The sequence below is a fragment of the Marmota monax genome, unplaced genomic scaffold (assembly GCF_021218885.2).
Source record: "Marmota monax isolate L192 unplaced genomic scaffold, Marmota_monax_Labrador192_F-V1.1 WCK01_AAM20220418_F8-fsc01173, whole genome shotgun sequence".
Classification (NCBI taxonomy): domain Eukaryota; kingdom Metazoa; phylum Chordata; class Mammalia; order Rodentia; family Sciuridae; genus Marmota; species Marmota monax.
Window position 1 is genome coordinate 1 of NW_026692849.1, and position 27,968 is coordinate 27,968.

The following is a 27,968-nucleotide window of genomic DNA, read 5'->3' on the forward strand; positions in this document are numbered from 1 at the left end:
AGTTAAGAGGTGTTTTTAGGTGACAGTTGTATGAAGTTCAGGTTTCATTTGTGTAGTTTGGCTACCCCCATTTCTTTCTTTCTTTTTTTTAAAGAGAGAGAGAGAGAGAGAGAGAGAGAATTTTTAAATATTTATTTTATTTTATTTTTTTTTTAGTTTTTGGCAGACACAACATTTTTGTTTGTATGTGGTGCTGAGGATCGAACCCGGGCTGCAGGCATGCCAGGCGAGCACGCTACTGCTTGAGCCACATCCCCAGCCCAACCCCCGTTTCTTTACGCTTATCATAGCTATTTCCACCCACATCGTGTTTGAGATTTGAGGATCTGCACCAAGACCATGAAGTCCATGAAGCCTGAAATATTTGTTACATGGCTTTTTCAAGGAAAGGTTTCATATCAGGGTAATCCTGGCCCAGGAAAATGAATTTGGAAATGTTCAGTTTTTTGGACGATTTTAATCTTATTTCTTCAAATGTTCAATAGAATTCTTCCATGAAACCATCTGGCCCTGAGCTTATCTTTGATGGGAGGCTTTTTATTTTTATTATAGTTTTGTTCAGATTTTTTGTTTGTTTATGAGTTGGTCTTAGAGGTTGTATGCTTCTAGGCTTTTCTTCTAGTTTATCCATCTCATTGTAAGTGTAGAATCATCCATTGTAGTCTCTTGTGATCCTTTATATCTGTGCTGTTGGTTGTGATATGTTCCTCTTTCCTTCATTTCTATTTATTTGGGTCTTATATTTATTAATCTTAGTTAATCTAAATGTTTGCTAATTTTGTTTGTCATTTCAAATATCTAACTCTTAGTTTTGCTGCTGTTTTCTATTGCTTTTTGAGTCTTCTTTTGTTCTGCTTAGATTTTTGTTAGTTCCTTCCTTCTATCAACTTTGGGCTAAGTTCTTATTTTCCTAATTTCCTGACATATAATGTTAGGCTGTTTGAAAACTTTTTTTGTTTTGAGGTAGTTTATTGCTCTAAACTTCCTCTTGAAATTGCTTTTGCTGTGTCCTATAAATTTTAGTATGTGTGCTTCCATTTTTGTTTGTCTCAAGATATTTTAACTTCTTCTTTGACCCAGTAGTTTTTCAGGAGCATGTTGTTTAACTTCTACATATTTGTGAATTTTCCAAGATTCCTCCTGTTACTTATTTAAAGTTTCATACCATGGTGGTCAGAACAGATATTTGATATGATTTCGGTCTTCGTAAATCTGTTAAGACTTGTTTTGTGAACTAACATGCCTTCTATCTTGGAAAATATTTTGCATTCTGTTGAGAAGATGGTGCAATCTGCATGTTTGTTGTTCTGTATGTTTCACAGGTTGATTTGGTTATTGGTTTTCCATCTGGATGATCTGTCCATTATTGAATGTGGGGATATTGAAGTCCTCACATTTAATATGTTGCTGTCTCTCTTCCCTGAGATTTCTTAGTATATACTTTATGTGTCCATAATTAGTCCCACAAAAATGACTGATAGAAGATATCAGCAGTAATGGTCACAACTTGTGTGCCTGCTATTGGCTGAGGTGTTGTTTCTTGTAGATGAATTTCTGCTCTCAAATGTAATTTTATGTAAAAAACATGTTAGTAGCTTTACAGTTAGTGACTCTATATGCTAGGATTCAATAACAAAGAATTTGTCGAGTTCCTGCTTTGAGTATCTATCAGAAATGCCTTTAACTTTCACAGAACAGAGAGAAGAATCATCCTGGTGACATTTGCATGTGATTGTTGCTTGATCGCAAGTTTGACTTGGATTTTTCTTTCCTTTTTGAGGATAGAGTTAGGGAGCTGCATACCAAAGGGCTCTGCAAACTTCTTAAAAGATCCAGGTAGTATGTATTTTAGGCTTTGTAGGCTGCCTGGTCTTGCTGCAATTCCTCAATCCTGATGCTGCAGTGTAGGTGGAGGGTTCTTTAAAGAAATATGCATGCTGTGTCCCCCTCAGACTCAGTGGTAGACACTGATGTTCTAACATCATATAATTTTCACATGCCTCAGAATCTCATTTATTTTTACTTTTTCTTCATTGGTGTGAAAATGTAAGGACTCTTAGCTCATTCATAGCTTGTAGGAAAAGAGATAAAGAGCTGGCCAGCTGTGATTTCCCAACTGCTGTTAGCAAGTAGGTTATGGTGGTGTGTTTTTGAAGGTGCAGTGTGTGGGTGGGTGCATCCTGTCTCATGGCTTCCCCTTCTGTTGCTGTTGGTCATGTTGACTTATGTACTGGGCTGCGTCTGTCTGTGGTTATGATTTGAGGGATCCTTTTCCTATCACAGCAGCTTCCTGGCACAAGGGTCCCTCTGTCTGTAAGGAGGAAGGCCAAGTGGGGGTGCCTGGGAGCTTGGGTGGTATCAGGCACCAGGGTGGTGAATCTGCAGTCTTGCCCTGTGTGCAGCCCTGGTTGCTGTCAGCCTGTGAGCAGGCATTTACTCCTGTTTCACGGGGTAATTAAGTCATGCTAATTTCTACAGTTCCTGGCACAGTTTTGTCCAGCCTAATTGGTGAAATGTCTGTTGCTGGCTAAGTCTGCCCTGCAGGGCTTCTGCAGACACCCTGATTGACACCTGCTCTGGCTGTGGGCTCCCTGCCTGCAGGTTCCCTACTCTGGAGGCTGCACTTGGGTGCGGCTTACTCCTAACAGGGAGGCAGAGGGAACAAAGCTGGCCTACCCTCTAAAGCAAGCTCTCTGTCATTCTGTTCTGACAGAGAACTCTGGTGAGCGAGCATTCTGTCAAATTGCATTTCTGAAAGCTGCGGGTTTCCAGAGAACATTTGTTCATCTTTTGTTTCCTGCAGGGTGGGAAAGGGCACATCGGAGTGGTCATATCATCCTCCAAGCACTTCACCAACGTCTCGGCCAGGTAGGATGGAGACCAGGGCTCATCATCATGGGGTGTTGGACACTGAGACTATGAGGGGTGGATGGTGATCTTTTAATGGAGTTACCCTGGACATATTTCCTGTCTGCAGTACCATAGTGATCTGTGTGTAAAACCAGCTTCCAGAGAAGGATTTACACTACAAAATGAAAAAGACATTTTCCTATTTGAGGGTGTGTATGATGGATGCCAAGGACTTTCATGGAGGCATGAAAACTGAATGAGCCTAGTCATTTCCTAATAAAGACAAGAGGTAATATTATTGCTATTAAAAGAGCAGAATTCTTGCTAGATTAGGTCATACCTTATAAATAAGGTATGACCTAATCTAGCAATAAGGTAGACCTAATCTAGCCGCACCATTTTTTTTTTTTTTACATACACTTGGCCTCTGGGAAGGACACTGAATGTTTTACTATTCTTCCTGAATCCTCCCAATTAAGCCGTGAGGCAGTTATTGCTATTCCCATTTCACAGATGAAGAAACGGAGGCTCAGAGACATGGGGCAGCTTGTCCAACCTCTGAGTGGGAAGCTGGTTTGGGCCAGCAGGTGAGATAGTAATTGTGGGGACTTTAAAGGAGCCACCAGGGTCCCCTCTGCTAGAAGTTAAATAGACACTATATGGTCACAAGGATCTCAGCTTTGATCTAGTCTCAGGCATTGGTCATCCATGGTTTATGTACCCTAATAGGCTTTCAAATGCCAGGATCTCCTTGTATACTAAAATTCAGTTTGGACAGTATCATTCTTGGGTTGGGGGTGTAGTTCACTGGTAGAGCATATGCATGTGCAAGCCCCTGGGTTTCGTTCCCCAGCACTGCAAAAAAAAAAAAAAAAAAAAAAAAAGAAAATATCATTCCTTGTGGATTTTGTGTTTGTACCAACCCTGCTTCTCAATGGCTACCTTGTGAAGCCTGAGCTACTCCAGGCTGAGGAAATACAAGCCTACTCATAGAAGCCAATGAACCTTTTCCTTGCTAGTGAGAAGGAGTGAAATTTGACTTTCAGAATGTTTTCTCTGGAAACAAATTGGGGAGCTGGTGCCTGCCAGGGAGGAAACCCAACCCCTGAGTGAAAATAAGAGCCCCTCTGGGTGAGAATAAGCATTTGTGTGTGTGCCAGACACATTGAGATTCCTGTGTCACATCAACCCCTCAGTTAAGCCAGATGTATTTGGTCAGAGACCAAATTTAGCCTGCTGGTTCTACACAGAGACCACCCTGAGCCTTTCTGCCCCACAATGCAGTTCTGTCTGAACTGAAGTTCTGCATGCTGTGGGGGGTGCTTGCACTTGGGGGAAGCATGGAGAGGAAGCTTTGCTTGTTTAAAGCACATTCCTGGGTCTCTGCTTAAAAACCCTGCCTTCTCCAGAGAGTCCATGTGAGCCTTTCTGAGCCTCAGTATTTTCATGGGGACAGGGAGTTACAGCTGAATCTACTGAGTGTTGTGAGGATTCCATGTGTCACTGCTTGCAAGACGCTTGGAACAGCACTGAAAATCAAGTGTGAGCTATCATTCATGCTGCTGTTTTTAGGAGGAGTAACAGGATTAAGTGCTTTCCATTTAAGTGGTCTGACACCACAGCACTTTCTGTCACTGTTTTTCTATATTAACACTGTTTCCTGAATACCTGCCCCAGTATTGTTTGAGCAGCTGTCCAGTACTCTGTTCTATAGATAATTTTCTGTGTTTAAGTGTTTGCTGGTTTTACCTGTCCCGGTTACATGACGTTTTTCTTTAGAATTTAAGTTGCTTCTGCGTTTTCTTTCCTCAAGGGCTTGCATGAATACCCTCATGTTATACATTTTGTATCATTCCTGCAGTGTTCTCCCTTAGGTTATGTATTAGAACTAATCAGAGGAGCATACCAGTTTAAGGCCTTTATCACAAAACTGCAAATAGCACAAAACAGAAACATAAACAAAAAAAAGAAAGAAAGAAACTTCAAGACACAAAGAACACTTGTATCAGCACCATAAAAATATGAGTTCAAAAGAAAGCCAGAAATGATATTATTAAAAGTAATAATATGATCAATATTGAACAAAAACACCAGCCATGCCAGGTGTGGTGGTGCACGCTTATAATCCCAGTGACTTGAGAGACTGAGGCATGAGGATTGTGAGTTCAAAGCCAGCCTCAGCAACTTAGCAAGGTCTTAAGCAACTTAGTGAGACCCTGTCTGTAATAAATATAAATAGGGCTGGGGATGTGGCTTGGCGGTTAAGTGCCCCTGGTTCAAACCCTAGTACCAAACAAAAAACAAAAAACAAAAAATAACCCCCCTCCCCACACACAATGACCAAAATGTATTCTCAACATTTAATTAAACAAAAATGTGCTCAATAGTCAGTAAGTGGTATATAATTCCATGTTTCAACTTAAATGATAAATTTACTCTGTAAAATATTCAGTGCTTAATTGGGCCCTTCTGTTTTGGGAAAACCCCATCAGCCTAGCCCCTTGTTCAGATAAATACAAGCAGCAAGCCTTCATTATACAACATTCAATGGGAGTCAATCACATTAACATTGACTTTGAGTATTTTTCCTTTGTATTTCTGCCTATCTCATTGCATATTTTTTTCTGGGTTTTTAAGTTGTCCACAATTTCTGAATATATCTTTTTTTTTTTTTCTGGAGGGATACATACACATTTTTCTCAGAAGAAGGCCCTTACTTTTGTCAGATTTCAAGGAAGCCTTTAGCTCACCTGTTAAGTCTCAATCAATCATATTCCATGATTTATCATGAAGTCACTTCAGAAAACCCAGGAGTGCCCTGCTGTGAGGTTTCCAGAAGGTTCTGTGAATACTACTTGTGGGCATTTTGGAGCTGGAGTTGAATGTCAGACATGTTGCTGGAAAGCAGTTTCCCTCCTGCAGCAGTCACTTCAGAAATGTCCTTATGCAACCCTGAGGCCTCAGACTCCTTTCCAGCCCATCCTGGGCTGCCTCATCCCCAACCCTCCTCAAGCCTGTTCTGAGAAGTGACTTTGAACTGAGTGTCCCACACTTGTCTCTTGGATCTTCACAGGGGTATGCTCTGACATGTTCTGGGCTTGCTCCTCATGTCTTTGTGGTCCTGAGACTGGGTCAGCCACCTGCTAGCTGAGGAGCCTTAGCCAGTTCTTCTCCTGCTGAGCTGAGTGTACGGCACGTCTATGCGTCACACCCTTAGATAAGGTACCTGTATTTCAGGTAGGAGTTCAAACCTTGCAGGTGTGATTCCCACTTTGAGCTGTACATATTCCTGCAGGGAAATTAAGTCTAAGAAGAAAAGCTTGGCATGAGTGTGCACAGGTGGAGTAAAAGCACAAAGCCCCCAGTGGGAGTTGGTTGCCCTGAACAGGCACAGGGTGTATGTCTCAGGCCACTCAGCCTCATGGTGACTGGCAGTTCCACGTAGTTAATTCTGTCTCTCTCTCTTCTTCCCCAGTGCTGACCAGGCCCTTGACAGATTTGCAATGAAGTTGTTTTATGATGACAAAGTTTCGGCTTTAATGCAGCCTTCCCAGAAATGGTACGTATCCATCCTGGAGCCCAGAGGGAAAAGATGAATAGGATATTACCTTTAGACAAATGCAAGCAGAGGACTTCTAATCTGCCCCTCAACAGTGCCCTTGAATTGTGCAGAAGAACATGAGGAAAGGGCTTGATCTGGCAGAAATGAGGAAATGAGCCACCCTCTGGGTCTGGTGAGAGCCCCTACACTGCAGTTTACTTTGAGAGAGGTAGACCCAGTATCCCCTTTTCCTCACTCACAGTGGGGGTCTTCCTGTTCTGCAGCCAGTGAGTTCTAATTTCCATGATCATGTTGGAACTTGTTTCTGCCTGCTAGACGGGAGATCAGTGAACCTGTTCTGTAACAGGCTAAAGGGTGGATGCTTCATGCTTTCCAGACTGCGTGGTCTCTATCACCATTGTTCTAAGACAAATGCAACCATAGACAAAGGGAAGTAAGTGAACATAGTTGAATGTTAGTAGAATTTTACTGATAGGAAAAAGGCCAAAGGTTGAGCAACCATGTGCCAACTCCTGTGCACCAGCTCCCTGAAGCCAGGGAGGATTTCTCTTTGACATTGCCCACCACCCCTATCTGTCCTCAACATGGCTCCTGGAAATGCTGGGGAATGGCCATGGTGGAGCAGGACTTTCTCCTTTGATGCTTGCCCTCCTGGCTAAGGTCAAGAGGAACTTGAGCAGGGTGGGGTGTGCAGTGAGAAGCACCATCTTCCTCTTCCAGATGTACTTCCTTGGCAGATGGCAACCCGTGGAGCCCAGCACATATCTCCATCACAGTTTTACTTTAAGGCAAATAGTAGGCAATTTGTCCAAGAATTAGCAAGGCAGTTGAAAATTGTTTTCTATCTTGGAGACAGCATCGTAGTATCCCGACCTTTTGTAAGTGAGTCATGATCCTCCACATCTGTTTTCTCTGGTGAAGCCAAGGGCTGTGTCAGGAGATATGGAGAACAATTTCAGGGACTGCCAGAGGCGCCTTCTCCTTTTGTTGTGGGTGTCTCCAAAGGCCTGGGTCTGTCTCTGCTCAGACTGGGGCATGTTGGAGGAATGTGGGCTACATGTGGGACTATGGGTTGGAGCCTGGCTGTGTCTGAACAACAGGCTCCTCAAGGAATGCAAATTGTGTTAAAAACCTGGTATATTATTAGTATTATAGTTAAATAGCCCTTGTTCTATTTTGAACCATAAAGCATTATTTTTTCACTGAGCAGTTCCCAAAATGGGAATAGATATGACCTCTTGCGCAGAAGATAGGGTGTTAACAAGATGTGAGCCATGCAAAAAGATGTCTGGCACACACCAGGGAGGCATGGCCTCCTTATTGTCTCCTTTTTGTTCTTATTATTTATTGAACCAGCAACTTTTTAATAACATTAAAAGAGTGTGGCGAAGGGGAATAATTCTCGCTTTAACATGCCCACAGCTTTGGTGCATCTGCCTGCTGTGCATCTGTAATTGATGAAATGCGATGTTCAACTTTGCATTCTAATGCAAAGTTGAACATCCCATTTGCAGCCTAATGCCTTGCACCCAAGATCAGGGGACTGCCCCTAATACTCCATCTTTTTCTGATATGTTGCTCAGTGCCTGCATTAGAAGATGCTCACCAAATAATTATTGAGTTGGTGAACAACTGAATGCATGTGTAGGAGAAATCTGGAGGGATGTTTGAGACCAAAGAATGTGCAATGACAGCCTTTATGGGAGCAGGGAGACTTCATTGTCCTACAGACACCCTGTGGACAGGGGTTCCTTGTGGACTATTTTAGGACCAAGGCCAAGAAATCAATTCAAATTCAAGCTCACAATAATCACTTCTGAGATTGAATAATAAGCTTAGGATTTGTGGCCGACAAGCTCCAAAATCTCAACAGCAACTTCTAAAGAAGCTATTGGCAGAAAGATAAGGAACCCCTCAGAACCTTCAAATTATTAGTATAGTTATCCGTTGGTATCGTCAGGGGATTGGTTCCAGAAACCTCATGATTCTAAAATTTGCAGATACTCAAGTTCCTTATACAGAAAGATCTTGTATTTACATGAAACTTACATGCATCTTCCTGTCTACTTGAAATCATATCTAGATGACTTATAAATGTAAATGAGTTTATGTAAATAGTGGTTGACACTGTATATTTTAGGGAATAGTGAAAAAACAAAACAAAAACCTGTCCATGTTCAATACAGATGCATTTCTTTCCCTACCAAAGTTTTTGATTTAAGTTTGGTGGAACTTGTGGATATAGAACTTATGGGCACAGAAGCCTGACTGTGATTATTTTTTGGATTGGTGAAGCTGTGAACTGAGTGACCCTTCATAGACAGAGATGGAGAGCTGGTGACTGTTGAGAGCCAATTTCAGGCAGGGCAGGCTCTCTGCTTCAGAGACAGAGTCCTGGGGCAGATGCAAGTGGTTTTCTTTCTTTTACCCCATGGTCAACAGTGGGCCTGTGGTCTTGGACTCTGTGTCCTTCTTTGGGAGCTTGTGGAGAAACAGTATTCTGCTGCCGTACCTTGACCTTACTCATCTGAAGGAAGAAACTTTTTGTGGTCTTTTGTACATGAGCAATAACCCCAGTTGGGTAGAAATGGAGGCTTTGCCCATAGAGTGGGACAGGAGCTAATGGCTTCTGAGCAAGGAGCGATCTCAGCTTCCTGGAGGACAGCTGTTTGTCCCCTGCAGAAAGTGGTGACATCTCTGACTTCAGCTAAAGTCAGCTTCTCACACTGTTGGTAACAGGAGCCCTTGGGTGCTGCAGAATGTTCCACATTTCCATGAAATTGTGAAACAAGTACCAATTTTATTCTGAGGTCTGGGTGCACAATAGGCCCAAGCAGGTCCAGCCTGTAAAGGACCAGCTTACCTGAGTGGTTATTGCAGAACTGCCCACACCCATAGCCAGGAGCCCATGGACTGTATACATTGGGCTGGGGCTCTCACAGGAGGGCCTGGGGAAGAGCTGTCACTTGTGCTCAGGGCCACCCAGTGTTAGAGGGTGACTCAGGATGTAAAATTTAGGTGAGTAAAACTAGATGAACAGAGAAAGTAGGCGACAAATGACAGATGGACTACCGGTCTTATCTCACAGTCCTACAACCACTGAAAGACTCCCATCTTAATTGACAGTTTGTTGGATGCCAAATGTGCCTCATTTATCCACCCTCAAATAGCATGAGGTGCATCATTAGAACTGCTGTCAGGGAACTCAGGGCAGGGGCAGCTCTGGGCTACCAGGTACACAGGGATTCAGGGAGTGTCAGGCAGGGCACAGGGAGGGAGGCCCAAGGCTGAGGGAACATCAGAGCTGGAGGAGGGTCCAACACATGTTCCGGTCATTGCTGCCTTGTTGTGTCTCATGAGGACCCTGTGGATCACATGCGCCTAATATAGAAACTTCCCTCTGAGTGCGCAGGGCTGAGCCTAGAATTCAGACAGGAAAAGTCACATCTTCCAGGCCCATGATAGTCCCAAGTGGTCTTTACCTTGGAGCTGGGCCACTAAGAGAGGACCTAAGAGGAGACTCTTGGGGAAGAGTATCTCAGGGACTTCTGAGGTCAAAGAACCTCTTACAGTTGGTGTGGGAGGTGCCATGTACAAGTGAGAGTGAACCTTGACTGTTCCTCAGGCCTCCTGAGTGGGAGCAGAAAGTCATGGGGGGAATGAGTTGCTGGGCCTGCATCATGTGGCCCCAGATGCTGGCCTGACCTGGGACGGGGTTTGGGGAACGGGTGAGGAGGCTTCCCAGGTGTCGGTGCCCAGGCATGGGAGATGCTTGTGCCTCTTTGTCCCTGCTATTTGGTGAGAGGCCATGTAGGCAGTTCCTAGCATTGATAAAATGGAGCCGCCACCAGGGCTGTGACCCTCTGAGGCTTCAGCAGATAACCACTTTGAGTTGTGCAGCAGGACAGGACCTTCTGATTGTCTCAGGAGACAGTTTCCTCCTGCTGAGACTTGTGCAGTGCTGAGAGTGCTACTGTGGGGTCTCAGCCGCTGTTCTTTGCAGGTACGTGCAGTTTCTCAGCGGACTTCTCTCAGGGTCAGTGAAGATGAATGCCTCACCCTTGTTCCTGCATTTCGTCATCCTGCACCACACCTCTAACTTCGACACTGGAGGAGGTGAGAGATTTCCATGGCATGGAGCCCGTGATTTGGTAACAAGCCCCCTCCCTGATTCTGCGACATCCTGAATCTGTCCCTCAGCTTCCTAGTTGTAGAAGCAGCTATGTCGTGTGGACAAAGCTTCAACTGTGGGAGACTGTTTGAAACAGTTGGTTAGGAGAGGGACAGGGAACCAATACTCAAGAGAGAGAGCACCTAGCACAGGATTGGCATCAGGACCTTTTGCCCTGGTTCCTAGTCCCATGCAGGTACCCATAGCCTGTGGGTGGTCAAGACCTTGTCCCCTCCTCAGTCCCATGTAAGTGCTCACAGCACATGGCTGGTGTCAGAATCCTGTCTGCTTCTCCCTTATGTGATTTAGATAGTTGCAGTTTCATCCTTTTGCAGTGCTGAGGATAAATCTAGGGCATCTAGGTGATGTTTCTACCACTGAGTTACATGCCCAGCCCTTTTGAATTTTCTTTTGAGATTGGATCTCACTAAGTTGCTCAGGGTGGTCTCAAACTTGTACTCCTCCTTTCTCAGCCTCCTGAGTTAGCAGGGATTACAGGTGTGTGCCACTGCACCTGACTTTGTTTCTTTCATTTTAAAGTGTATCTATGCCTTCCAGTCCCCCTGGTCATCAGGACCAGTGTGGACCTACTGAGCAGAAAGTGGATTTTGAGCCATCCTGGTCTCACTATTTAGTGCCCTAGTAGGCGTCTGGATAAAGGTCAACCTCTCTTTCTGCGGCTCATAGGACCAAATTTGGGCTTCAGGTGAGGCCTGCTATTTCCTGCAGGGGCGGGAGACTCCTTATGCTCACTGAATGTGGGCAACTCTGGGAGCTGTTTCCCCAGTCTCTCTGGCAGCCTATGCAGTCTGTGATCTCTCTGCACCTGCCTCTCTTTTTGGGCTAGACTCTGATCCCATTTTTACCTGGTGTGTGTCTTTCTTTCAGTGTGCCGGCCCTTTCTGAAGCTCTACCAAGCCATGCAGCCTGTGTATACATCAGGGGTCTAGTAAGTGCTGGAGCTTGTCCTGTGGCATCCTGGGGATCATGGTAGAGCCTGGCTACCTTTCTCATGGGAAGAGGGTGTAGGCAATGAGGTGAGAAATTCCAAGGAGCCCAAGGAGCATGCAGAAGGGAAAGCCCTGGGGCAGCCTGTGGTCCGACTTACACAGGTGTCCTGTGTTCCTGCCATTTAAGTTGGCTCCATCAAGGGGGTGAACACTGGAGCCTCCAGTGGAGAGGGCCATTGCTGTTTGGAAGTGGACATATTGGAAAGATTCTCAGGACAAGGTTCCCTTATGATTTTTCTTTCTCTCTCCTTTGCATTTTTTATATGCATCAGTTTTTCTTTTTTTAGTATTTAATTTTTAGTTGTAGTTGGACACAGCACCTTTTTATTTATTTATTTAGTCCCATTTCTGGGTTCACACTGGATGCTATGCATATTGATGGCACTTTGAAAATTTTACCTGTAGCTTGTTGAAGCTGCATCCAGCTGCACCTTTCCGGGGCTCCTTGGTCTTCTCTATAATTGGGCCCCTGGGGTAGGGTCTCAGTGCCTTCTGGTAAGTCACTGACCCTGATGTTGCTGTAAGGGCTCTCCAAGGCCTAGGAATTTTCTTAAGCCTTTTGGACACATTTTTATAGAGTGGAGTCTCAGAAATTAGATTCTGTGTTAATGGGAACATTTTATGTACATGTTCTTTTTTCAACATGTATTCTGTCCACAAAATCATGAGATTGCATAATGATGTACCTTCTTGTTTATCCCAAAGCAATGTTGGTTCAGAAAACCCCAGCAGAATCTGTATTGTCATAGAGCCGGCCCAGCTGCTGAAAGGGGACATCATGGTGAGTGCCCACTGTTTCAGTAATAATGACCCAAAAGACAGAAAAGATTTCATCGTAAAACAGTAACAGCCCCTGTTTTTGAAACCCTCCCTCCAAAAAATCTGTAGGAATGTATAAAAGTAGCATTTATCTTAATGCATTTGGTTAGTTTTCTGAGTAAAAGTATTTTAATTAAAGGGAGAGAACGAATTTTTGTTCTTTAGTGTCCTTGACTGTAGAGCCATTTTATATATGTAAACTTGAAAATGAAGTCCTGATATGGTGACTGAACTCGGGACATCCCCATTTCCTGACCATAATTTGTAATCTTAACATGATCATAGCCCTCCTAGGGTGTATCGATAGAAATAAAATATGTGTTTAGCATTAAGAGCCAGAGTACTGGTGTTATTATAGCTTGGTTAAGGATCAAAACACTGATTTCTTCAGATAATTTTGTTTCTTGGGTGTGTTCATTTTGGGAGGAGACTAATTGTTATTGTGTGTGTGTGTGTTTTATCTCTCTCGGTTTTTTGTTTTTTTTTTGTTTTTTTTGATATCTGGGATTGAACCCAGGGATACTTAACCTCTGAGTCACATCCCCAGAAATTTTTTAGTTTTTGTTTTGAGACAGGGTCTTGCTAAGTTGTTTAGGGCCTCACTAAGTTGCTTAAAGCCTCACTAAATTACTGAGGCTTCCCTTAAACTTGCCATCTTGGTGCTTCATTCTCCCCAAACACTGGAATTTAAATGTGTGCCACTATACTGCATTGTCTTTTATCTATCTTGAATACAAAGGAATTTATACAGGTAAGATAATTTTAGTAAAGATTTTGTCTAGAATAAAGAAAACCTTTAAGGCATGTGTATAGCTGCCAGGATGCAGAGAATAACTTAGATACGATCTTCACATGGCCTTGGCAGACCTGCTTTGATAAAGGTTAGGTGACTCAGGTGTTCACTTTGCAGTATATATAAAAGGCTCAACCAAAGTCTTTGAAGATCCTCATTAATTTCCTCCAGAAGTTTGTATTTTAAAACTCTTTCTTAAAAATGGGGGAAAATCCCCACCTTGCCCATTCCAGATTTTCGCAAAAATAAGGACAGGTGTAGTTCAGTAGTGGAGCATGTGCTTAGCATGCTCAAGACCCTAGGCTTGATCCTCAGCTCTGGGGGAAAAAATCCATATGGATAATGAGGGTAGAGACCCTGGGGATACAGTCACATCTTTCGCATGCCCTCTGAGTCCTGCAGCTTCAGTCTGTGCTGCTTCATAGGGTGGAATTCTACAGGTGGAGAAGGCACCTGAGAGGGTATAAGGGTCACTAAGGAGTGTGGCCATGTGGCTGAGCCCTAATTTTGCTCAGCATTGTGCTGAGCACTGCACAAAATCACCTTCCATCCCCATGACAATCTCATGAAAGAAATGCACTTCCCATTTCACAGGTGGGAAAGCCGAGGGTGTAGGTGGTTACTCTAATTTCACAAGCTCATTTTTCAGCCACTCTCTTCTGCTGCCTCAAGGAGAAGGGCCCTGGGCTTGCAAAGCCTGTGGTTGGAGTGCAGTGCAGCCTCCCTTCTGCCCTGGGGTTAGTAGAAAGGGGCAGGGTGAGGAGGAGAGAGAGATTCTCCCCACCATGTGCTGCTTCATGTCTTCTGTCCAGGTGTGCAATGCTGGCCCTGGCTTTAGGACACCTGCAATCGTTGGGCAAAGGGGCCAAGCTATTTATTTATTTACTTATTTCAGTATTTGGGATTGGACCTAGGGGAATTCTACCGCTGAACTACAACCATAGCCCTTTCTATTTGAGACTGTCTAAGTTATTCCAGCTAGACTTGAACTTCCAATCCTCCTGCCTCAGCCTCCCATGTAGCTGGGATTATAGGAGTGTGAGCCTTAATTGAGGACTGCTTTGTGTCAGCTAAATCAGGCTTTACCAGCTGTGGCTCTAACCTGTCTCTAACTCTGGAATGGGGTCCAGTGTTCCAGCTTTAAAGAAGAGAACAGGAGAGGCTGGTGGGGTAGGATTGACATCTGCCCATCATCATATCCTGTCTGCCATACAGGTTTGTGGGGGGACTGGAGTTGGCTTTTCCAGGGGGCAGCTCTCTGTCTGCAGGGATTCGTTGTTAAAGCGACGTCCCTTTAGGATGATCCAGGGGAGGTAACCAAAAGCTATGATATGGAGGGTGACTCTCAGGCTAGGATGTATGGCTCTCCGCCCCTTGCCACTTCCTAGAACAAGGGCAAGGCTTCTCTTCAGATGCTCCTGAGCTGGTGGCTGCAAGGTCTTCTGAGACCTGTGGGCAGACCAGTCTAATTGCGATGCCAACTGCCAGTCCCCTTTCCCTATCCTTCCCTTCTTCCCCATCCTCCTTCCTCTCTCTCTTCTCCTCCTTTTCTTTACTCTCATTCTCTTGTCTGTCTTCACTTCCATTTTCTCTTTTTCTCTCTGTGATTTTTTTACCCAATAGTCTTTTTTGGAACATTTTGTCCTCTTTCAGGTCTATGGGCTTAGCCCTAGGCACAGGAAGGAAGGGAGGAGCACAGTGACTTTGTCCTGGAGGATCCTGGTGAAGACGTGGGTTTGTTTGTTTGTTTTTCCTTAAAGAGGACCTGCAGCTGCTCTGTAGCCCAGGTCGGGGGCCACTGTAGGTTGAGGCAGAACAGTTTGGGTGAGGATTCAGTTGGAGACTTGGGCATCAAGGTGCTGGGCTGGAAGAGTATTACCAACAGAGGACACAGCATCTTGGCTTCATGGTGTCCAGAGGGGTCTTATGCCTTTGCTAGGATGTCTGGGGTTGTGAGGAAATTAAACATCTTGGGGAGGATTCTTGCATATTTCTCTTTTGGGAAACGTGGACTTCTGCTCGGTGAGGAGCGCACTTCGGTTTGTGCGGATGAAATGTGTGAACCCACATAAATCTTCCAGGACAGTGTATGACAGAGGGTGAAGGCCATGCCACATGAGGCTGAAACATCACAAGCCATTGTCACAACCAGATAGACCATGGCTTGACTTTATGGGTGGATGGGCACTGACTTTTCCCTCTGCTTCTTCACCATGAACCTCTTCCCACTGAACTGCATTCCAGCCCTGTCCCTCCCTGTAGTGGGCACTGCAACCCAAGCATGAGGTCTCAGTAAATATCACATGTGTCTGGCTGTGGCCACTGGAACGTGGCTTTGAGCAGGCTACAAGGAGCCTGTCTAGGGAGGTGGAGGCTGTGGGTGGAGGCAGCATTTGGCACTGGATTAGTGAGGCAGATCCAGGAACAAAGTAGGCGGGGCAGAGGAGGAGAGGAACCTGGGTGAGTGGGAGGTGTTCTCTGGTGGATGTGCCAGGGCTTGGTAGATGTGCCCCATCCTGGTAGAGTTCCTGGGTGTCCAGGGAGCTGAGGGAGCTAGGTGCTGCTCTAGCTCAGGAAAGTACCGTTCTGTGTGTTGGTGTTGCTGGGTGACGTTGGATGAAAAATGATGCCTGCTGGGCACCCAGAGGTCACAGCAAGGCAGCTCTGTTCTTGTGTCAGTGGCTCACAACTGTTTGTTCCTAAGTGGTTTGTTATCCAACAACTAAAGAGTCAGTCTGCAACTACTTTGGAAGCAGTGATTATTTGAAATTGTTGGAAAAATTGGAGTCAAACTTGTGAGTCCAGTTGGTATGGAGCAGAGACCCTCTGAAGCTCAGGCTGTGGTTAGAAGGGCCAGACCAGCTAGCATTCGTTGATGCGGCCTCTAGAGAAGCTCTTGGTCAGCAGAGAGAGGCTGAGGCCTGCAGTGAGCAAGGCGCTGAGTCAACAGGAATGTCAGATGTGAGCATTGCTGGAGCATCATGGAAAGGTCATCTCCACTCTTCATAGCACTTGGGGCTTGTGTGGTCCTGGCCTGGGGTGAGGAGTCCCCAAAGCTCTGTGTGCCATTTCCCATAAGTGGGTTCTCAGAAGGGAGAGGTGCAGGCTTCATGCAAGGCGCAGGGTAGTGGGACAGCCCCCATGAGGACGTGGCACTACTGAGGACAATGCTGATGTTTGAGAACTGGAATAGTCAGATGTGGAGCATTTCAGGGAGCAGAAGGCGGGTAACGGTAGTGGTGGTAGAGTGTTCCAGGTAATCCTAGGAGTGAGTTGGGCCTGTTCTGGGGAGTTCCACTGACTGTGAGGCACTCAGAGGGACAGCCTTGGTGGGGAGAGGGCCAGGTGAAAGCCTCACCTGAGCCCAGGTTGGAGTAGTTGTGAAGGTGAGACCCAGACCCACCATCTAGCCTGGGCATCTTCTGGAACAACCTCACACTTGAACTTGAACTTGAACTTGAATCTTGGGTGGAAATTTTATCAGGACAAAAGATCCTTGCTGGTGTTGGGTGTTTCTGAGTTAGGGGCCCACCCTCTCTTCTTGGTGGTCTTCCAGGCCAGCTTGTTCTGCTTAGGTTGCTTTTTTAGAACACCACAGACTGGGTGACCTGTAGTAAGGGGAATTGATTTCTCTAGCTAGAAATCCAAGGTTAAGGTGCTGCAGATTCAGTGTCCCGTGAGGATCCCCTTTGTGATTCATAAATAGCTCCTTTCCCTGTGCCTTATGTGGTGAAAGGGGTGAAGCAGCTCTGTGTGGTCCCTTCTATAGGGGTACTAATGCCATTCCTGAGGGACCCAATCTCTTCACTAATCACCTCCCCAAACCCCCACCTCCCAATACTAACACTTTGGGTGTGAAGATGTCATCACATAGATTTAAATTTTTTATTAGTGCCTTATAATTATACACAAAAGAAGGATTCATTATATCATTCATTTATGCACATAACAATTTGATCAATCTCATTTCCCAGCACCTTCTCTTTCCCTCCTCTTCTCCCTCCCCTGATCTGCTTGCTCTACTGATCTCCCTTATATTACCATTATTTTAATTAGTGTTATAATGATATAAGTGGATTATTACATATGAAATTTTATATATTTCTATGTGTATCTCTCTCTCTCTCTCTCTCTCTCTCTCTCTATATATATATATATATATATATATATATAATATTATATATAATATTCATTATGGTATGTAATGTATATGGACATAGCATTATTTGGTAGAGTTCATGCCCCAGTACTTCTCTATGCCCTTCCGTCCTCCCATCTTCTCAATATCCTTTCTCTACTCTATTGTTCTATTTTCATGAAATCTCCTTACCTTTTTTTGATTAGTCCTTACCTTTTTTTCCCTTTTCCTCCCTCTCTCTAGCTTCTGCACATGAAAGAAAACTTTGAGTCTAGCTTAATTAACTTACCATAGCATTCTCCAGTTTCTATCCATTTATCAGTAAATGACTTAATTTCTTTTTTTCTTTCTTTCTTTTTTGGTGCCAGGGATTGAACCCAGGGGCATTTAACCACTGAGCCACACTCCCAGCTATTTATTTATTTATATATTTTTAAATTTTTTTAAAATTTTTATTGTTGGTTTTTTGTTTTTTTTTTTTTAATTGTCATTGTATATTTTTAAATTTAAAGATAGGGTTTCACTAAGTTGCTTAGGCTAGCTTTGTACTTGTGATCCTCCTAGCCTCCCAAGCGCTGGGATCACAGGCGTGTCTCACTGTGCCAGGTTAATTTAATTATTCTTTATGGCTATGTAGAACTCCATTGTGTATATATACCACATTTCCTTTATCCATTTGTCTGTTGAGGGACATCTACCTGGTACTATAACTTGGCTATTGTGAATTGCACTATTATAAATAAATACTGTTATGCATGTAACACTATGGTATGCTGTTTATAAATCTTTAGGGTAAATTCTAAGAAGTGGAATAAATAGTTGGGTCATATCGTGAATCCATTTCTAGTCTTTTGAGAAATCTCCATACTGTTTTCTAAAGTGTTGTAAAAAGTGCTATCCATAAGACATACATGTATCTTTTCTCTGCTCATCCTCACCAGCAACTATTTTTATTTGGGTTCTTTCTACCTGGAATGAGATGAAATCTCCGTGTAATTTTTGTTTTGCATTTCCCTGATTGCTAATGATGTTGGGCGTTGTTTTTATATATATGCTGCCCATCTGTACTTTTTATTTTGAAAAGTATCCAGGTAGATCTTTTGTCCATTTATTGATTCGTTTACTTTTTTGGTGTTACATTTTTGGGTTTTTTTTTTTAACTTTTTAAAATATATCCTGGATATCAATCCCTTGTTGGAATAGTAGCTGGCAAAATTTCTCTCCCATTCTATAGAAGACTTTCTTCCCACTCTTGTTTTCTTTGCTGTGCAGAGGTGTTTTAATTTGATCTCGTCCCACTTATTGATTCTTGGTTGGTTTTCTTGAGCTCTAGGAATCTTGTTAAGGAAGTTGCTGCCTATACCAATGTGTGGGAGTGTTTCCTTAGGTTTTCTTCCAGTAGTTTCAGTGTTCCTGATCTAATTCTGAGGTCTTTGATCCACTTTGAGTGGATTTTAGGGGGACACAAACACTGAGTCTGCACAGAGGCTATCACCTCTCCACCCCCTTTCCTGCCTTGTCTCAGACTTTCCTGATTCTCTTCTGTGCCTCACTGTGGCTTCCTCTGCTGGCTTTTCATTGGTGCCTTTACCTCCTACCTTGCCCTGGTTTTCTTTTCTTTCCTACCAGGTCTCAGGAAAAAACAGTGCCAAGATATCCTGTTCTTTAACTGCTGCTCTGCTCAGTAGTAGTCCCCTGTCCCTCTGTCTACTGGTGGTGGCCATGGTGGCATCATCCTCTGCCTGGTCTGTGGTGCTCTCCCGTGAGCTCTGTTCTCCCTGGTAGCCTGTTCTCTTTCCCTGTCTTTTAGCCTGAGGCCTGAGGAGCCTTCCCTAGCTTCTGCACAGCTGCCCCTGACCTGGTGTTCCCCAGGCTGCTGTCCTTCCTGCTCTCCTCATCCCTTGCTGGCTCTCAACTGCCCTTACTTACTTGCGAGTCAGATTGTTGTGGTCCTAACCTACTAGGATTCACCAGCTGCCCAGGGTGCCCTTTGGCAACTCCATCTTTCCAACTTTAAGCTCTGCTGGGACTCCCCACCCACCCCCACCTCTGCACTCTAAACTTGAGCTTCATGTTTGACATCTTTTGTTTTCCCCTCCCACAACCCTATGGCACCATATCTTATCTGCTATGCAGATTTGATGACTCAGTGATCCCTGCCTCCCCAGGGACTCTAAACTCCAATTCACTTCTCACTTTTGAACTCTCTAGTGCATCATTGTGCCCCTCAGAGGACAAATGGACACTCAGGTGACGTCTGAGAAGCAGAAGCAAAAGGATAGCAGCTTGCAATTACTAAGTGTGGTCAGAGGCCAGGGCTATGCCCTGCCCATTGTCATTCCCACCTTATGCCCCAGTTCTCATGTATATACTAGGAACCTTTGGCTGGAGCAGAGGATCACTGGGTAGGGTCATACCCCCAGCAAGTCAGCTGAGCCAGGTTCTCTTAAAACCATTAAGCCAGTGAGCCACGTTCCCGGGAAGCTGCTGGCCTTCCCTGAGATTGGGTATGGCCACTCCAGGAGTGACATGGGCATGATTGGCAGAGGAGCAGCCTCTGCAGTGTATCTGTCGAAACAGAAGCCAGAGGAGCCTGGAGACCTGGGGAGAGGAAAGCTGGAGTTCAGGTGCAAGGTTCAGCTGGGAGCCCTCTAGAGGTGAATGTTTCATGCCATGGGGGCACTTCGACCATGCATGATTTGTTGCCAGAAGAAATGCTGGCAAAACAGGAGGTTGTTGGGCTTTTCACAGGAGATAACTTTTGATAAGATAATTTCCTTCCTGCATCTCTTTTCATTCCTCACATGGAATATTTTTAGGCTTGTTTTATGATTTGATTTATGCTTCCTGTGTTTATGGTTCCTTTTTGTACACTCTGCACTTGTTTCTGCTGTGTTATCAGATGGGAGGTGAAAGATATGGGTGACAGCTAAGAAGGGTAATTTTCCATCACAGAGAGTAATTTTTCCTTGCACCATCCACAGAAGTGGTTAGCTGAGAGGTTTGTAAGTTGTCTATCTCTAAGAAGCAAATTGTATATTTATTGTATTTTTCTGGGGTTGCACTAACAAAGGGCCACAGACTGAATGGTTTGGGTGACAGGAATTAATTTTCTCACACTTCTGGAACCTGGATATCCAAGGTCAAAGACTGGGCTGGTTTGGTTTCTTCTCAAACCTCTCTGCTTGGCTTGCAAATGCTGTCTTCTCACTATCTCTACATGGTCATCCCTCTGTGTTTGAGTCCTAATCTCTTCCTTTAAGGACACCAGTTGTAATTCATTAGGGCCCACCTTAAGGGTCTTAATCTTAACTAAATTATCTTTAGCAGAACTCTGTCTCCAAATACTGTCACACTCTGAGGTCCTGAGACCTTCAACCTGTGAATTTGGAAGGATACAGCTCAGCCCAAAATGCCTCTTTTTGTTCACTAAGCCTATTCTAGAATGTTTAGTAAGATAAGTAGTGGAATCAAGTGCAATTGGGCACCCTGCATCTTTGGCTATAGTTTGTCACCAGCATTCACTGGTGACCATAGCTTGTGGCCTACATAACATGATAAGGTAGATGTGGAAGTAAGCCACACACAGAACTTACTCCCAAGAGTTAGATTCTAGTTGTTCATTAAGAGGAACATAAAGATAACTAGCACAATTAGAACTGGTTTTTGCAGAGACCTAAGAGCTGAAGTCAAATTGGGGTGGACAAGACTCTTTATAGAGTCCTGTGGGGTGTGACTTCAAGGCAGATCAGGTGGTGGCAGTTGGCTCAAGGGGAGAAGCCTGAGTGTCACAGTCATGCACATATTATAGTCTATGGAGTCTGTGTTGTGCTGAAGCTTTAAAACCCCAGTGCTTTTTGTTTCATGTAAAAACCATCTACGGGGCCAACACAGCGAAGAAACGATGGTGTGTCTTGTCCCTTGTTGGCAGGGCTCCCTGGAGAGTGTCAGGAGTCTACCCTTTCCTACTGCTTGAATTGGTTCTGGTGTTCTGAGGTTTTCAAATGCAGCCCCCAATTCCTCCTCCCCAGCCTTGCCCCATCTCCAAGTGAACCCAAATGGCCACATAAAACACAGCAGCCCTCCTGCTTTTGCGTTCCCTGTCCTTCACTTTTGTCCTCTTACTGCTTGATGTGCACCTGCACTCAAAACCTGAAGTCACACCTTAAGGTTGCACTTCTCCTATCTCTGCATGGTCATCCTTCTGAGTTTTGAGTGGGGAGATGAGTTCCAGGGCCTTTTCTCTGTAAGGTTCAAGTGCACAGGTGGTTTCATTTCTCAAGAAGAATTTGGCTATAATATGCCTTAGAAAGGGCCCTGAGGAGCAGAAAGTGCCTGTCTAGATAGATTTACCAGTTGAAGGCTCCAGCTCTCTCTTTCTGAGTATTTTCTTAAGTGGCCTCTGTGCTATAGAAGGTGGAAAGTCTCTTCCTAGGCTGGCTCACAGTCCTCTTCCCTCCTCCTTCCAAAAGCCATCTTATTCTCTTTCAGTGAGTCAAATTTGTCAAATCAAATTGTGTTCAGGTAAGTTTATCTTTCTTCATGAAGAACTCTGCATTGAGACTTGTTCGAAAAATGAGTTACTCCTTCGACTTCAGTAATCAGTGGATGGTGACATTCTTGGTGATAGTGAATTGACACTGATCTCTCATCTGCCTTGGCTTCCACATGGCCTGCTGTCCCCATTGGCCCTTCTCAGCTGCACCCCTGATCCCTTCTATCTTTGCAATGTACTTTTCTTTCAAGGTCAGATTTTCCAGTGCACTACTCCAAAAAGGCAGGACCTCAAGAGGCTCAGTAAATATGCTATTGTCAGGTAGGAGGCAGAGCATTGGTGAGGGCAGCTCCATCATTATGTAACCTGCTCAGGAATTCACACAGGCAGAAGCCAAGCAGGAACCTGGCGGGGAGCCATGGGCCTGATTCAGCTTGCCCCCTCTGGGCTTCAGTGTGCAGGTCCAGGGCTTGTAAGCACTTTTCTGTCCGTCATGCTCCATCTTGCTGCCCCTGACTGGGCAAACCAAAGGCCACTTGTATTTTGTCGTCATGGTTGCTGACCTCATGACCTTGCTCCAGTGACCAGGATTGTAAACACAGGTGAGGCCTCCTCAAGAGGCTGCAGAAACACATAGCACCTCTGTTTGTGATTCTTATAGCAGGGAAGTTGGAAGCATCCCTCTGAGACTTACCCAGGGGAGAACTCGGTTATTGTGTTCATAGCTGTTGTATTTTGTGATATTCTTTCTACTTCATTACACCAGCACTCTTCTAGCCCTGGGCCAGTTCTTTATCTATTCTGTCAGTTCAACACCATGACTCAGCTGGGTATTCATTCACAGCCAGTATCCACTCACCTTTCATTGTGTGGAGGTCAAGAATTATAATATTGTAGCCATTTAGAAGCATTTTCAGCTCCAAGGGAGACCACAGTTCCTGCTGGCCTTCCTGGTGTAGGTGATTGATTGATGGTTTATCTATCTTTGACATTCACATCTGTAGTTATAGCTTATTCCCTGAGGATACAGACTCCTCAAATCTCCCTAAGGCAGTTCCACCAGCAGAGTTGGACAAGGGTGTGACTTTCATTTCTGGTGGGAATGCTTTCCAGGTCCTGCTTTTTTCACTTAGAAGATATAAGGGAAGTTGGATCTGAATAGGCACTGCTCCTCCACAGTGGCTAGGGGCGAGGGCCGGGTAGAAGCTTAAGAGGAAGCAAACCTATTGGCTGTCTGTGAACACTTGACTGATTGATTCCTTCCCTTCATGAGAATTCCACATGCTGCCTTTAGATTTGCTATACTCTCAGGGCAGACAGGTCAAAGCAGGGCTTGGTGCATAATTATCATTGTTGTAACCTTCAGTTAGAGGATAGGCTTTTTTATGTGTGTGTGTGCATGCTATGCCAGGGATTGAATCCAGGGACATTTAACCACTGAGTCACATCCCCAGCCCTATTGTTTTTTTTAAATTTTAAGACAGGGTCTTACTGAGTTGCTTAGGGCCTCACTAAGTTGCTGAGCCTGGCTTTGAACTTGTGATCCTCCTGCCTCAGCCTCCTGAGCTACTAGGATTACAGGTGTGCACCATCACACCTGGCTGGGCACAGACATATCTTTTATCTGTTAAGATTAGGCTAAGATTTCCAAATTGCATTGTCAGGCAATAGGAGGGTAATTTGCATGGAGAAATTCTCTTGTAGATAATTACTCATATGGCATTTTTGAGTACCAAGAACCTCTTTCCAGAAACTTATTCCCTTTAAGTCATACATACAACATCACTTTTGTATCTACAGAGGACTGTTTCCAGGACTCATGTGGATACCAAACTCTGAGGATGCTAAAGTCCCATACAAAATGATGCAGTACTTGAGTATACTTTAAAGCATCTCTAGATTACTTATAATACCCAATACAAGGTAAATTGCATGTAAATAGTTGTTCTACTGTGTCATTTAGGGATTAATGACAAGGGGAAAATGTCTGAATATTTTCAGTACAGATGTATATTTTTTCCTCAAATATTTTCTGTCTGTGGTTGGTTGAATCTGCAGTTGTGGAACTCACAGATAAAGACCTGGCTGACTGTACATATAAATGTGATTGATGTCACAGATACTTGGAATTACAGATTGTATTTGTGTAGTGCCCATTTAATCTGTATAACAAAATAAGCCCATGTTACAATATCCATTTGACAGCCAGAGAATATAAAGTCTACAAAGCCTACAACATGCCCAAGTTCTGAAGGGCTCCCCAGCAAGTTGTCCTGTCAGTATTAGCACCCACATGCTACTCATGTGGGTCTGTCTGTGACAGCATGTTGACAGATGCTTCATGTCACTTGATACAGTGTTGGCCGTTTCTTATTTTATTTCCCCATACCATGAAATCATGATTGCAATTGTTGTTCTAAATGTAGATATTTTAAAATACAAAGGCAGAGTATGAACATATTCTAGAAACATTCTAGAGAGATCCAGGTTGATAAAACTACTAAAGCCAGACGGCTGAAGGGGGAAATTTCAGACCTCAGCTCCTTGCTCCAGTCTTTTATAAAGTGCTTGCACTACCTTATATCTTAAAGGGAGGCCTTTGGGACCTATGTCAAATACAGTGTTGTTCTTTCTGTTAAGTGTTATGAATACAGTTCTGATCTCTGGCCACGGATGCTACAATTATTTATTGACATTAGTAATGCATAAGTACTGGTCCCTCTGGCGGTAATCTTAGAGATACCATTGAGGTGGTGTCTTAGCTTTTGGGATGTTTCATTCCCAGGTCTGACCTGTTTTCCTGGTGATGGCCACTAGGAACCAGTATCTGGGAAAATTTTCCCTGGATAGGGAAAATAATGCAGTTTCTGTCTTTCCCCAAGTTTCTGAGTTGGTCAGGAGGACAGGAGGGGGTTCTGTTGCCTCCCCTGATGGATGAGAAGAAGTTCAGTCATTTGTGTTTGTGAAGCATGTCCTATTTTAAAGCCATTGTTCCCCCCCAAAAAGTCTCTTTTAGGAAAAGTGGCTGCCCTGGTAGCCAACCCTCTCCCACTCTCAGTTTCCCATGGGATGATGTGCCTTCCCTGAACACTCTGTGATTTGAGAGCCTAGTTTACCCTGAATGCTCTGGACCTTGGCAAAGTAGTCTTGCCCCTGTCATTTGAGTGAAGCATCTCTGCCATCTCCCCACAGCATGTGGCCTAATGTGGCGAGGCCCCTGGTGTAAAGATGGTTTATGATGCTGAGGGCTGTCTTCACCATCTCCCACTAATCCCTCCACTCTGTTTATTGGCATGCCACCCAGGGGGATTAATTAGCACCCAAGGGACCTAGTAAATCACAAAATCTATGGCTGGGCATTGCATCCTGAGTTCGGATCATAACAGGGTAATTGTGAAGGTTTCTCCTAAAATGATCACTTATAGGCCATCCAGACATTCAGGCACAGGAAACTAAATACCACATGTTTTCTCTTTGTCTCTGTCTCTCTATTGTTTTCTGTAAATATCTATTTCTCTGTCCATCTCCGCCATCTCTCCTCTTTCTCTTGATTTCTCTTCCTCTCTCCCTATAGCTCCTCCATGCTCTGTAAAGCCCAGCTTCTGCCTCTTGGTGAAAACAGAAAGGCCTTAATCCAAACCTGAGTTTAGATGAAAGAAAAACTTTATCACAATCAGTTGTTAAAATTGAGGAGAAAGAGGCCACCAAATTTTATTCCTCAGATGACACATTCTTGTGCCCTGCAATTATTTGGGTGGGCATGGCCCACCTGAGGACTGAAGACCCTGGTGTTTCAGGACTTTGATTCCTTTGAAACAGCACAAGGATCTTGGGAGGTGTCCTAAGGATTCATCACTGCAGCAGCTGCAATGAGAGATGCCACCATGGCATCTTCCAACACCCTTGTCCAGGGTCAGAGTTCCAGCCCATGTAGATGTGAACTCTTTGCTACAACAGTTCAGAGGGGCCCATGCCATGCACACCAATGCAGGTGGAGCATCATCCTTGATAGTTTCATGCTCTTATGCTCAGTAGTCACTTGTTTTTTCTTCCCTTCTGTAACCAGGTGAAATGCTACCACAAGAAGTATCGTTCGGCCACCCGTGATGTCATTTTCCACCTTCAGTTTCACACTGGGGCTGTGCAGGGCTACGGACTGGTGTTTGGAAAGGAGGATTTGGACAGTGCCTGCAAAGGTGAGATGGAGCTGGTGGCCTCAGAGCGTATGGAGGTCACAGGGAATGGAGCAGCTTGCCCTGCTCATGTGGGCATGCATCCTCCTAACCCTCTCCCCAAATTCAGCCTGCCGGCGAAATTTAATTGTTACTGATCTGTCGTAGAAAAGAGTTCAGGGAAACTGGGATGCTGTGTACCATGAGGTGTTTCCATTGCAGCTCTGATTGGAATACAAGAAGAAAACCATCCTCTGCTTTTGCAGTTCATCAGCTCCAAATGTGTTTTTTCAGATGACCGTTTTCCAGACTATGGGAAGATTGAGTTAGTCTTCTCGGCCACACCTGAGAAGATCCAAGGTGGGTAGCCAAGCAAGATGCTTGGGCAGCAGGAGTACTTGGAAACGTTTGTAATTAAACTTTAAAAAGTAGGATACTGGACAGTGGGGAGGAGGCAGTTCAGAGAGCTCAAGCCTACTTCTGTCAGTAAGAGCCAGAAGTGACATGACTTGCCCAAAACTACTTCAACAAGGAGGGCAGGAACTCTCTAGAGCTCACTGGTGTTCCTGAGGATCCACCCTCCATTTCCTGGTAAATTATGCTAAATATTTACTTTTGTCTTCAACAAACAATGAACACTTTAGAAGAGAATTTTAAGTACGGTAGACTGCAAATATCTAAGTGCAAAACAATTTCTCCTATTTCGTAAAAACATTTTTAAAAAGCAAACCTTCTATCATCAAGATGATAATTGAAAATTCCACTTGCATGAAAGTTTTAATTCCCTTTTAACAACTTGGAAAACAGTCACCTTTTTCTAGGCTCACTGTCATAGATTTAGACAGGAATTATTAAATGCAAGGCTTGTGTGTTAAAAATCCTCTTGGCATTCTTAGAATGACTAAAGACAGGAATATGGACTTATGATCCAAGAGCCTCAAAGTCATCCTTTCTGAGACGGAATGCCACCCAAAGGCATGCCTGTGTCTCCACCAAGGGCTTCTTGTTGCAAAGTGGTGCTCAGAGACCAGAGTCTGGCACAGTACACGAATGACCGATGTTCACCTTGCCTTTCCACTGAGAGATTTTAGCTGTTGTTCAGTTTGTTAACAATTGTGCCTGCATCTCTGATTAGTGCCATGCATGATTGGAGAGGGACTGTGAACACAGAGCTTCACTTTCATGCTCAAATCTGGCAGCTCAGCTGCCCTCATTCCTCAGGGTCAGGTGAATGACAGAAGTACTGGGCTTTGTTGGGACTAATGTCCTGCTGTGCCCCTACAGGCTGTGAGCATCTGCACAATGACCACGGAGTGATTGTGGACTACAACACGGCACACCCATTGATCTGCTGGGACTCCTACGAGAACCTGAGTGCAGATGGAGAAGGTGCGTGCTGTTAGCTCCCGTGTAGTGACTGAGAGGGAGGCGCAGAGAAGACAGCCTGCTCACAGTTAGCTCAGAAAAACTCTGCTGTCTGCTCAGAAGATGAAAATCTCCCCATATTTCCAGAGACCCAGAAGCCGTGCCTTATGTGTGATGCAGTCCCCCCGACTCCCCCAGTATCAGGGATTGAACCCAGCTGTGCTTAATTATGGAGTCACATCCCAGGTCCTTTTATTTTGTATTTTATTTAGAGACAGGGTATCCTGAGTTGCCTACCACCTCGCTAAGTTGCTGAGGCTGGGCTTGAACTCATGATCCCCCTGCCTCAGACTCCTGAGTGGCTGGGATTACAGGCATGCACCACTGTGCTTGGTGTTCATGAGTATCAGGTTTGGTGAAATTAGGTAATGGTGGTTACTGTGCGCCTCCTTGCCTGACGTTTGTACGTGTGTGTGTGTGTGTGTGTGTGTTTCTATCTTCTCTCCCTTCCTGATTGAGTGTGGGGAATGCCAAGCAATGGTCACAAACAGTTGTCCTCCTGTTGTGTGGCCCTGCGAGTGACAGACCTTTGG

The 27,968-nt window shown here is 44.6% G+C and overlaps 1 protein-coding gene across 1 annotated transcript; it reads left to right on the forward strand.

The window, feature by feature from the left end:
* Window positions 1–2,803: 2,803 nt before the first annotated feature.
* On the forward strand, window positions 2,804–27,546 carry LOC124095971 (tensin-3-like; the record flags this gene model as incomplete). The annotated part of the gene is made up of 8 exons (XM_046449436.2): window positions 2,804–2,868; window positions 6,326–6,409; window positions 10,416–10,528; window positions 11,472–11,532; window positions 12,299–12,374; window positions 25,905–26,034; window positions 26,305–26,370; window positions 27,295–27,546. Coding segments are annotated over 8 exons (714 nt in total), but the record flags the coding sequence as incomplete, so codon positions are not given.
* Between the last annotated feature and the right edge of the window lie 422 nt (window positions 27,547–27,968).